At 34.1% G+C, this 12,150-nt stretch overlaps 1 protein-coding gene across 1 annotated transcript in view; it reads right to left on the bottom strand.

The window, feature by feature from the left end:
* CNTLN (centlein) overlaps positions 1-12,150 on the bottom strand; it is a 236,370-nt gene that overhangs the window by 35,414 nt on the left and 188,806 nt on the right. Inside the window, exon 20 of the mRNA XM_058168055.1 lies at positions 7,729-7,920. Coding sequence (XP_058024038.1) covers positions 7,729-7,920 — 192 coding nt within the window. The remainder of the gene's footprint in view (positions 1-7,728; positions 7,921-12,150) is intronic.

Genomic DNA, 12,150 nt, shown 5'->3' on the forward strand with positions numbered 1-12,150 from the left:
ATATGGCTAAGTTTTTCCCAAACAGGGGCTTTAAGCTGCTGCTGATAAATATGTAAACACTACATTATGCTAGATCGGAAAAGTTACTATTCATACTTGGTTCTACTTTAATATATTTTTTTCTTAGACATTTGCAAGATTGCATTCAAAAGATAAAGTTTTCTTTAATTATTGTCAGTTTCAGGATTTGTAATATAAAAACACTCACCTTAAATTGCTCTAAACCGTAATTGCACAGAGTTATTCAATGAGTATGATTGAATAAGCTACAGTTTGCTGTTTCATACTTCATTTCATAAACTATGGTATATAAATTTCATTGGCCTGATTCAAAGACTGTATAATGCTAAGCCCAGCATTTAAGAAAGTGGCTTGATATGGCATGAACTCCTAGTTATGATTTAACGGTTTGATTTGGTTGTCTGCTATTCCTTATCATTCCACCTCCTTACAGACAGTAGAATATTATCATTTATAATATTTTGAACTCTGTTTATTTCCAAAGTTACATTTCTAAAGCTTTTACTACTTCTTACAAATGTTGAAAATCAAACAGCATGCTTATAAGGCTGCTGTCCCTAAAAAGATCTATTTTTGTGGATGCTATTCAGGAAAATCTCATGGCACCAAGTTTCTCAATGGATTACATACTCTTTAGACAGTTATGGCAAGAGAGGAAAGTATAATCACAAAAATAGTCTTAGAAATTTCAAATAATATACAGTATTAGTTAGCAATAGCTAAATAGCTACCAGCAGATGATATGAAATTGCATAAATTAAGTGTACTTCATTAGGCTTCTAAATAAATGGCACTGTCCAACTATACTTATGCACACCACACATGCACACACACATACAGTTTTCAATGCACAAACAAAATGAGTTTACTATAAGAATCAACCTTTATTAATCATTTTTCGTTTTAGGGAAGATATACATTAGATCAAAACTGAGTGAAGAGATCAAAATCTGGAGAGTCCTTGATGCTCTCTAAGTTTGGTTGTTTGTTTACAGATGTTTCATTGCCTGCCTAGGTAATATCATTTATTAGTGCTAGTGAGTGTGGCGTTTGGTTATGCAGTAGCTTTGGTTATATACAGTAGCTTGTATATAAGTGTTGATGGGGGGGGGGTGAGTTTCTTCTTGGAAGTTCCTTGATTAGGGTACTACCTTGATATTTTCTGCTTAATTCTTTAATCTGGTGTTAATCCCTGTTTATCTGGGTGTTGGATGCTGAAGATATGTACTGGACTGTTTCCTTTTTAATTTTTTAATTCTCTTCTTTGAACAGTGCGTATATGTAGTTTATCTCTATGTAACTATTAGTAGCTGATATAGTATGTCTGAATGAGAAGCCTCCTGAAATTCCGTTGTGTTTTTGGATTCAGCTTGATTTAGGATGTTCACAGTTTCCTAGTTGAAACTATGATTGAGTCTGCCATGTGTGATGAGTTTATGGAGTTTTCAGTGTGTGTTCTGACTGCTTGTTGGTGTTCATGGATGCGCTCTGCTAGTCTTTTTCCTGCCTGTCTTATTATAGAGGCTGTTACAGTCCTTACGCTGTATATTGTAGATGACTCCTGATTTTTTCCTTTTTGGGTCTTTTAATCAACATATTTTATAGGGCTTTAGTTGGTTTTTGTGCTACAATGATGCCAGGTGATTGTAATAGTGTGTTGGTTGTTTCTAAGATCAAAATCTAAAATATATTTAAAAATATTCCCTATTAATAGGCTTAATAATAGGCTTTTTATTCCCATTAATATTAACATTGGGATGCTGTAGGTAACAATATTTGCTCTATAGAGATTTTATAGATTTTAATGTGAAGTTTAATGTGTAAAGATACAATTTCTAAAATACTATGTTTCTCTGCAATGCTATACAGCCTTCCTTAGAGCTTCAAGATAAAATGTTGATTCACAGATTAAATGGTGTAATTCTGAATATAATACACAGCATGTTGAAATTTTTATATTTTCTTTAAAATGCTTATCACCTTTTAAAAATATACATCTAATGCTGCCGTACGACATACAAATTAGCTCCCAAAGAATTCAAATGCTTTTGATAAAGTGCAGGAAGAATTTTAACCTGTATGTCTTTTGTTTGTTTAAAAATCTAGGTCATATGTTCAAAAGTTTATGACCACATTCTTAATGTAAAGTAATATATACTTTATATTTCTGAAATACAAAAAGAATACGAGCCATAATTCTTGTGTTGTACTTCAAAAGGAACTTTCTTTGAGTAAGACATGTTTGGGGGGGGGGGGGGGGGGCGGGAGGTTTCAAACAGAGGAAATGTAACTATTCATTACAGAACAGAATGAAATGTTTTCATTTGGTCCAAGCATGCCTATGACATCAGAATTATTTCAATAGCTACATTACCCAATCTTTAAATATATGCAATTTAATAAGAAATCAGTTAAAATGACAAATGATGGCATAATAATCACTGAAGTTTCTAGATTTGCTTTTGCTGCTGACTTCTATTAATGGGCAAATGCCAACATCCCATTAAAGGAACTTACATGCTTTAAATATGGAAACTTATTTCAAGTGGGCTTCTGTAATAGGTTACCCTGCAGTGCTTATACAGTGCTTAAGGTCTTATGTTTAATGAAAAAAATATTGCTATTTCCTGTGGAAAATAACATGATATGAATGGGAAGGGAAATGAAGCAAATGTCTTCCACAATCATTGGGTAAATGTGGAAACAGGAAACCTCGTCTTAAAAACCACTTCTGATGTGGCCCAAATTTGGTAGAAAAGAAAAGCTATGTATATGGTACACAATTTTGGAGTTTAAAAGTTTCCCAGGCAGTTTGACATCTTACTTATTTATGCTATTAATCAAGTACTTATAATTTTAGGGTTAGCATATAGGTTTAATTCTTTCTATCCAAGTGGATGGACAAAATTTGAGTGAAAATGCTCACAGACATATTAAAAAAATATTTTGTATCTGCTCGTTTCTGAATAGCCCAAGTCAGGAAATTGAAAACAAAAGTGTCATAATTTTGTATTTTCTTTGCTAGTTATGCAGGACTCCACTAGAAGTGAGCTAGAGGAAGAAAAGACCAGGGCCTAGTTAACAATTCTTAACTACTGCCCTAACTGACTTCCTCCACAGATCAAGCTTGAATCCTTTAATAGTGACAGATCATTAGCAGTCTAGTCTATTTGAATCAAGGAGTCCTGAAGAAAATATTCCGATGTGGAGTTTCATTGCTAAATGCTGACAAGAATGTGATACAAACAAGCAAAGGCTACGCTGAGGTAAAGGCTTGTTGATAGAGATTGGCAGTTTGATTGCACACAATTTCTGTAAATATAACAACTGAGAATCAGATCTAATTCATAAGAAAGTGGGATGATAGCAAAAGCTCAGTCTTAAATATTGCAGTGTTCAGTCTTGCCTGTTTCAATATTCTTTTGTCAGCAATTCTGGAGGGCCGATACAAAAAAATTCTCCTCCATACAAACATTGCTCCTGTGAAATAAGAGTGGGGGGCTCCATGTCATGCATTCTTCTATACTTCTGTTTTACAGAGACATATATAAGATTATCTCCAAACTTCCTGAAAATTCTTATCAATTTATGACAGATATTACTGGGGGATTGTGATCCCTTATTATATGACAAATGGCAAACGTTTGTTGGCAGTTGGCTAGATAAGGCAAAACTGTAAAGAATTGCAATAGATGCTCTCTCTCTATAGTATTTTAATATTACAATATTATAATGCTTAATGATTATTTTCAGAACTTAATTACTGAATGTTAGCTTTTGCATTTTCCCCAGTATCTCCTAGTGTGAGATGAGCAGTATCTAAATTTGATTGAACCATCAAACAAAATATTAATATGGTAACGTGCATACAAACTGCATTCTCCTGCCACTGGTTCAGTGGTTTTATAATTCAATGTAACACAATTTATGTGTTAACAAATGAGTAGTTTAGTGTATTAAAATTTAATATATTTTTGTAATAGTTCATTAGTGAGACTAGCTTTATAGATTTATTTTTTCTTGTTAGTAATGTAATGCCTTCAATTGTTTACTTTTTATCACTCATTTATTAATAAGTTCTTTTTTTTCTCCTGTAACTAAGTTTTAAGATTTTTTGTTTATATTTATTCAATTGATACCCTTCCTTCCTATACTGACAATATCCAAGGCAATTACCAAAATTTAAATAGCCAAAAAAGAATATAAACATTTTTTAAAAAAAGAACAGATCAAAATTAACAATAAAATAGATGTTAAAACCAGTCAACAATTCAAACCTTGGCCAAAGAGAAGAAGTCACAGAGTAGAAGTCAAGAGCAACTCCCAAGCTAGTATATTTCACAGCCTGGGAGAAATGCTACAAAAGGTCTGCCCCCACCTGCCAGAAAGATTAGTTTGTGTCAGCAGAGGGGATCTTTAAAAGGGCTTTTCCTGCTGATTTTAGCATATGAATCTATTTTTAGGAGGATTGTTTGCTTCAATAGTCAGGCTGTAAGTCAATACCAACACCTTCATTAAGCCCAGTAAACAATTGTGAATCCAATCCAGATCAAGAATGAAACCAAATATGTGTGTCCCAGGATAACACTGTAAGATCCAATCTGGATCAGTCACTGGGACCAGAGGTTTTGTCTTCCAAGCTTTTGGATTTGTGCTGGAGTTCATCCTATGTGAACTACTCTCTAGCCCAAAACACACACACTACTAGAGAGAAGTTCCCTGAGGGTGGGATCCAGCACGAGTCTGAAAGCTTGGAAGTATCCACTTTTGGTGCCTTGACTGACCCAGATTGGGTCTTGCAAATCCGATCTTTCAGCATAGGTACCCTCTTCCATCTTTACTAGTTAGCTGCCTAGCTAATTTGCATCAACTAAAATGTTATGGAAATCTTTCTAGCTGCTGTAGAAAGTGTTGCACTAATCAGGGCAGAAAGTAACCACAAAGTGGATAAGTATTGCCACATCTGAACAGCACACAAAAAAAATAGCATCTGGCACATGCCAAGGCATACCTTACCAGTCATCACTGTTATCAGTTCTCAAACACAATGAAAACTATTGTATTACATGAACATGCTTTGTTTGCTTGTTATCAGCTTTTCTAGTGAGATTAACTAACACATTGGATGTATTTCAAGAAGTAGAAGACAAAGGAGAGCAATCCTATTTTAAGCTGTAATGCTGAAGCCTCCGACAAATCCAAGGTCTTAGCAGTATTGTAGTACGGAAGAATAAAAACAGATGTTAAAACCAGTCAACAATTCAAACCTTGGCCAAAGAGAAGAAGTCACAGAGTAGAAGTCAAGAGCAACTCCCAAGCTAGTATATTTCACAGCCTGGGAGAAATGCTACAAAAGGTCTGCCCCCACCTGCCAGAAAGATTAGTTTGTGTCAGCAGAGGGGATCTTTAAAAGGGCTTTTCCTGCTGATTTTAGCATATGAATCTATTTTTAGGAGGATTGTTTGCTTCAATAGTCAGGCTGTAAGTCAATACCAACACCTTCATTAAGCCCAGTAAACAATTGTGAATCCAATCCAGATCAAGAATGAAACCAAATATGTGTGTCCCAGGATAACACTGTAAGATCCAATCTGGATCAGTCACTGGGACCAGAGGTTTTGTCTTCCAAGCTTTTGGATTTGTGCTGGAGTTCATCCTATGGGAACTACTCTCTAGCCCAAAACACACACACACTACTAGAGAGAAGTTCCCTGAGGGTGGGATCCAGCACGAGTCTGAAAGCTTGGAAGTATCCACTTTTGGTGCCTTGACTGACCCAGATTGGGTCTTGCAAATCCGATCTTTCAGCATAGATACCCTCTTCCATCTTTACTAGTTAGCTGCCTAGCTAATTTGCATCAACTAAAATGTTATGGAAATCTTTCTAGCTGCTGTAGAAAGTGTTGCACTAATCAGGGCAGAAAGTAACCACAAAGTGGATAAGTATTGCCACATCTGAACAGCACACAAAAAAAATAGCATCTGGCACGTGCCAAGGCATACCTTACCAGTCATCACTGTTATCAGTTCTCAAACACAATGAAAAATATTGTATTACATGAACATGCTTTGTTTGCTTGTTATCAGCTTTTCTAGTGAGATTAACTAACACATTGGATGTATTTCAAGAAGAAGAAGACAAAGGAGAGCAATCCTATTTTAAGCTGTAATGCTGAAGCCTCCGACAAATCCAAGGTCTTAGCAGTATTGTAGTATGGAAGAATAAAAACAGAAAAAATGTACTACCACCTTTCTCCCAGGAACACTTTTGATTGATTTAAATATTCTATCCAAAACTGCCCTAGAATAGCTAAAATTTTATCAATAATTCTGAAGATATTCCCTAGCTTGACTTTGGCACACTTATTGTTTACTTTTTCTGGTATTGGAGTTCTCTTATAGGAGAAGACAGGCTGGTGAAGTTTGTGTACTGTGCTTTGATGATATTTCTAGGACCAAATAATACACTCTCAAAGGATGCACTTCTTTCAACTCTTATAACCCTTCTGGGGCACTGCCCTATGGACCACAGGATTGCAATTTTAAGGAAATAAAACTACATTGATTTTTACAAGCATTGATTTGATCTGAGAGATTCCTTGAAATTCTAGATATAATTTTGCACACATCTGTTCCAGGAATGATAGTTTCTTGGGAGCAATGTTGGCAAAACAGACGTGGAGAAAATAAAATATAGGACATCTGTGACAATCCTGGATTTATCTGAACAGGAGTAGCATAATTCCTTTTAATTTGATTTTGGGAATAAATAAACATATTTTAAAATCTTCTTGCCACCAACCCAAAATGATAATAATCTTTATGCTAAAAAGATTATTTTTATGCATAAAAATCTTTATGCGCTTTGTCAGCTCTTCTTCTTGTAGTTAGTATCTTAAATGTGTGCAATACTGGGGTTATTGTAGCTGTGTTTCTTTTACTCAGGGATTAACAAAGTAATATTTGTTCTTTTTTTAATAAAATTGTGTAACCAACACAAAGTATGGATATAAATGGATTCTAGTTAGAGGGACGGAACTTTGTGCTTACTAAGTGGTTGTTTATTTTTACACAATCCTTACTAGTGTTTTTTAAAGGCTTATATATACACACACACAAACAAACACACACTTGATCTTTTTCCTTCATTTCCCTGCATTCTTCTATCAGCTCTTTCCCCTTCAGTGACTATTATCTTCTTTTGTTTCAGTCTTTTCCTCCAAATTCTCTTAGCTTTATTATCCGCCTTCCTCACAAGGAAGTGACCCCTTAACTTTTTACTTGCCTTAAAAGAGCACAAGTAAGAAGCCATTTCATAGCTGTTTTTCTTGGGCAAAAGTTAGTTGAGGATAGTCAAACAGAAGAGAAATTTTCTGAGACAGCAATAATGAAAAAGTATATATTGCTTCATTCATAGCACATGCAATAAATAAAGTGTTCTTCATTTTTACAAAAACAATACCCTTTGACTACATATACTATAACTAGATTACTGATCTTAAAATACTTTCAACAAACCAGATATTCATAGATTTGAATCTTAGCTATTGAATTATAATTGTTAAAAAATAATTTAACAGCCAATTTAATCTCATATCTCAAGATATGTTTAATTTTCATCCACTTTTCAGTCACTAAAATGTCTTATATTCTCTATCATAAATAAGGTGTCTATTTACTAACTATTTCATAGCATAAAATGGTCACCTTCAGTTTACACTGTAGCTGCTTCATTTCCAAATCTACAGTCTTGACAGGAGTAGCTGGTGCCATTCCAGTATGGCCAGATGCTAGAAGAGACAGGCCTTCTCTCCCTTTGGTCGCCTGGATCAGGTGGTCCAATTTTTCTTGTAAACCTGATTTTTCTCGTTGCAATTCAGTCAGGCTAGATGTCAGGGTCTGCTTTCCAGATACAAAAATAATAGGAAGAGTTTTTATTAGGTATGTAATTAGGAACAAGGTTCTATATTGTTATAGTTTAGCTTTACAAAATACGATATTCATCGTATGTTGTCCAAATTGCAATAATGTGGGCTGCATTTATGGGTTACAAAGTGCAAATAAACTTAAAGCTAAAAAGAGATCGGAGACTGGTTGGTGGTAGTTATCATGCAACGTGTAAAAGAAAAGGGGTGTAATAAACAATGGCAACAATACTGCATTATCCTGCCTCTATTAATTCTGTTAGTGCTATATTGTAGAAAAATGCAGATATGCAGTGTAACCACTTTGTGGTTACATTGGCTTGGCTATAATGGCTCTCAGAATAAATTTATACACATATTCTACTGAAAAATTCCAGAGTATATCATGTTTTGTCTTGTATCAGTTTTATAGGACTTGTAAAGGTTAAAGCAAAGCATATGCATTGCACAATGTCTGTTTGGCTGGTCTTTATGCTATTGTTTCTTCCCTTCCTCATGTACATACCACACAGCCAGGGAACCACATATTCCATAACCTTGACCCTGAAAGTGATGCACTTTACATGTAAAAGCCAAGCTGGAGCAGGACAAGATAACAGATGTTAGTTGTTTATTCCATTGGGTAGGACTTACCACCTTATACTGCAGCCAAAATGCTTCTCATTTAGTAACATAAATGTTAATTCCAATTAGCAGATGAGGCTTGTTAGAGATTTAGTTCAAATGAATAGCATGCCCACAAAATCAGGCTTATTGAATTTGATTGACAATGGACCAGAATAGTTTATTTCACATAAACAACATATCAGAATATATCGGAAAATGAAATATGTAATATTTGCTTTAATTTTGGAATAGTTACAGCAATCTTTTACTAGTTTGTACTCCGTAGAAAGCCATGAAGATTTTAATGATAAACCAATCAAAGAGTCCAAGAACCTGACAATAACATTTTAAAGATGCTTATAATATGTAATTTGACATAAACAATTAGACAAAATGATAGGATATTCAGAGGAATTTTTAAACATCCTTCTGAAAAATCCCAATTAGATATTGCAAAATCACAAATGCAGAGAACTATAGGCTCAGTATAATTAATAGTGAAATGAGATTAAAATCTCCTGAAAAGTAATATTTACCCAGGGTTTTGCTCCCTTTTTTTAGATGTGTTGTTTGATTTTTAGTAGTTTTTATCAATTACTAGTAGTTCTTGACTTGACCAATCTTGACCAATCACTTAGTAATAAAATTTAGTTATGATCAAGTTTTGAAATTCCAAGATCAGGGCCCCTCCACAATCATGTGACCACATTTTGGGCACTTAGCAACTGGCCCATGTTTATGGCCATTTGCAGTGCCCCATGATCATGTGACTATAATTTGATGATTTTACTGGAAACATGTTTACTTCCGGTCTAGCAAAAACTGACCCATAGCGAATCCTGGGTTTGCTTAACAACCAATGGAAAAAGGTCATAAAATCAGTTGTGGTTATAAGCACTGTCATGATTTACAACCACAATTACCAGGTTCAATTATGATCATAACTCAACTACCTGCACTTCGTCATTCTTGTGATTTAAAAAATTACACACTGATTTTATTGGACTAGTTTATCTTGGACTAGAGTACCAAGTCAGGTGGTACTCATGCATTCAATCTCTTAGCAAAGACATTCTGAATTCAAGCAGAATAACTTGTACTAAAGCAAGTGTTCGTATTAAAAGTTGAACAACTATTATGTTTCATTCAAAGTGGAAAATGTTACAGTGTTAGAGTAGGACTATTTGCATAATATATGATCAGTCCAAAGTATAGACTATATTCTTATTTCTATCCATTAATACTTTATGTAGCATCATATATATTGATTTGCATGAGAACAGACTTGGTGGTCACTTTAAACTATTTATAGGAAAAAACAATTTTATAAACAATATTCTATGCAACTTTAACATTTAAAATAAAATTATACATTTAGATAATACATGAAATTTGAGAATCAGTTTGATGTCATGATTAAGGCTTTAGGCTAGAAACTGGAAGACATGCGTTTCCATCTTGGCCATGAAATCAGCTGGATGACTCTGGGCCATTTATCCTAGGAAGGAGCCAGTTTTCTCAGCCCTAGGAAGGAAGCAGTGGCAAACCACTTCTGAAAAACTTTGCCAAGAAAACTGCAGGGACTTGTCCAGGCAGTCTTTGAAAATCTGACATATTGAATGAAAGAAAAACATGAAATTTAACCTTACTAGTGGCTCTGTTAGTCACCAAAATTCCAGTGATGATTCATATGGACTCATATGAATTCATATAATTCATATTGCTTCATATGGATCCATTCATAATTCATATAGGTGCACGCACATTCAGTGCATACATCTTCAGTGTCCGATTGAAACCAATGGAAACATAACAAATTTATGATTTATTTAAATTGTTAGGTTTACAATTTAAATGTACTAGCTATAAATAGAATAGAATAGAATAGAATAGAATAGAATAGAATAGAATAGAATAGAATAGAATAGAATTTTTTATTGGCCAAGTGTGATTGGACACACAAGGAATTTGTCTTGGTGTATATGCTCTCAGTGTACATAAAAGAAAAGATACGTTCATCAAGGTACAACATTTACAACACAAATGATGGTCAATATATCAATATAAATCATAAGGATTGCCAGCAACAAAGTTACAGACCTGAAAGGCAATTTTGCAACTTTTCATAGGATTTTCTTAAAAGCCAAATGTGCTCCTTGATTAAACATTTTTGATCTACTTAAAGGTATATATTAGAACTAACATTATCTTAATGAAAATAACTTTTGGTAAAGTAATTTATTTGGACTATACCAGAAAGTGACACTATTAAAAACGATGGCATTTGGTAGTAATATGCATTGCTGTATTTTGGTTTTAAACACATTCTTATTCCACAAAAGTTTTTGCTCTATTTAAATTCTAATACCTTAATTATGGTCTTTCTACTGCTTCTGGACATACAAAGAACACACACAGGTAATTAAAATCCTCTGAGAATCAGTATCAAAATATATCTACAGAAAAGGAATTGGCTTTTTCTACACCTACAGCTGCTGTTCTAGCCTGCTGCCAGTCATCTAGAGAGGTTTTGGAATAATGCATGCTGTTTACACTAAATTCAGTCAGCTTGCCCATGCATCTGCTGGCTTTTGTATTATCTACTGAATTCATCAAGAAATGTACGTTGACTAAACAGATCTCCTACTATGTTTCCACAATATTGTTGAATTACAGTATCTGTCACAGCCTGTTAACTCTTTTTCCAAAGTTATGACTGTGAAACATATATTCTATTATTTTGAGTATACTTTAAAAAAATCAGTTGAACATATTAGGATTTAATTAGAATGAAATGTATTTGATATATGGAGTTTATTGCAATAAAATTGATGTATTATATATCTGAGTAAACCAAATATCTAGGCTTATGGAGTTGAAAGGGATTGGTCTCTATCACCTGTTTTGTAGAAAAAAGTCTAAAATTATGGTTGAACTTAGATATTGTTTGAACTTGCCCTATATTTCTATTATAGAGATAAGGAAATGGATTAATGACTGACTGAATCCCACAATTTGAGAGATTTTTTGGTAAGTGAGGCTAATATTTGTTCGCATTGTACTTTCAGAGAGGAGACATGTCTGGTTCATGTAAGACCATTAAATAATTTTGTTGGCTAAAATATATAATTGTAAAACAATGCATTATTTGTAACACAATTATAACAATTATAATAATGATTATGTTTTGTTCCACAGTCGGCCAGTTTAGATTAGAAAAGAAACTATTGAGTTTCTTTCAAGGATCTGGGATAGGCATATGTTGTTTGTTGGTGTTAAAGGTATTGTCACAGGATGTAAGCTACTCCTAGTAAAGCAATTTTGCAATTGACTGAAGGTGATTTTGTTAATGTGCATTATTTTTCATCGCACAGTCATCCAGATGTTCAGGCAATATATGCCATTTTTATCCACCAATCGAGTCCTTCCAAGGACCAGGGGTAGGCAGATGTTGATCTTTGATGGTGTTACTGGTATCATCATAGGCTATTAAGCTGTTCTGAAGCTGTTCAAGTGGTGCTCCAATTGTTTTGGGATTGCACTCAAGGCACCTATTATTATTGATATTACCTTTGCTTTCTTTTGCAACATTCATTCT

This window comes from Ahaetulla prasina, chromosome 2 (genome assembly GCF_028640845.1).
Source record: "Ahaetulla prasina isolate Xishuangbanna chromosome 2, ASM2864084v1, whole genome shotgun sequence".
NCBI classification, from domain to species: Eukaryota; Metazoa; Chordata; class Lepidosauria; order Squamata; family Colubridae; genus Ahaetulla; species Ahaetulla prasina.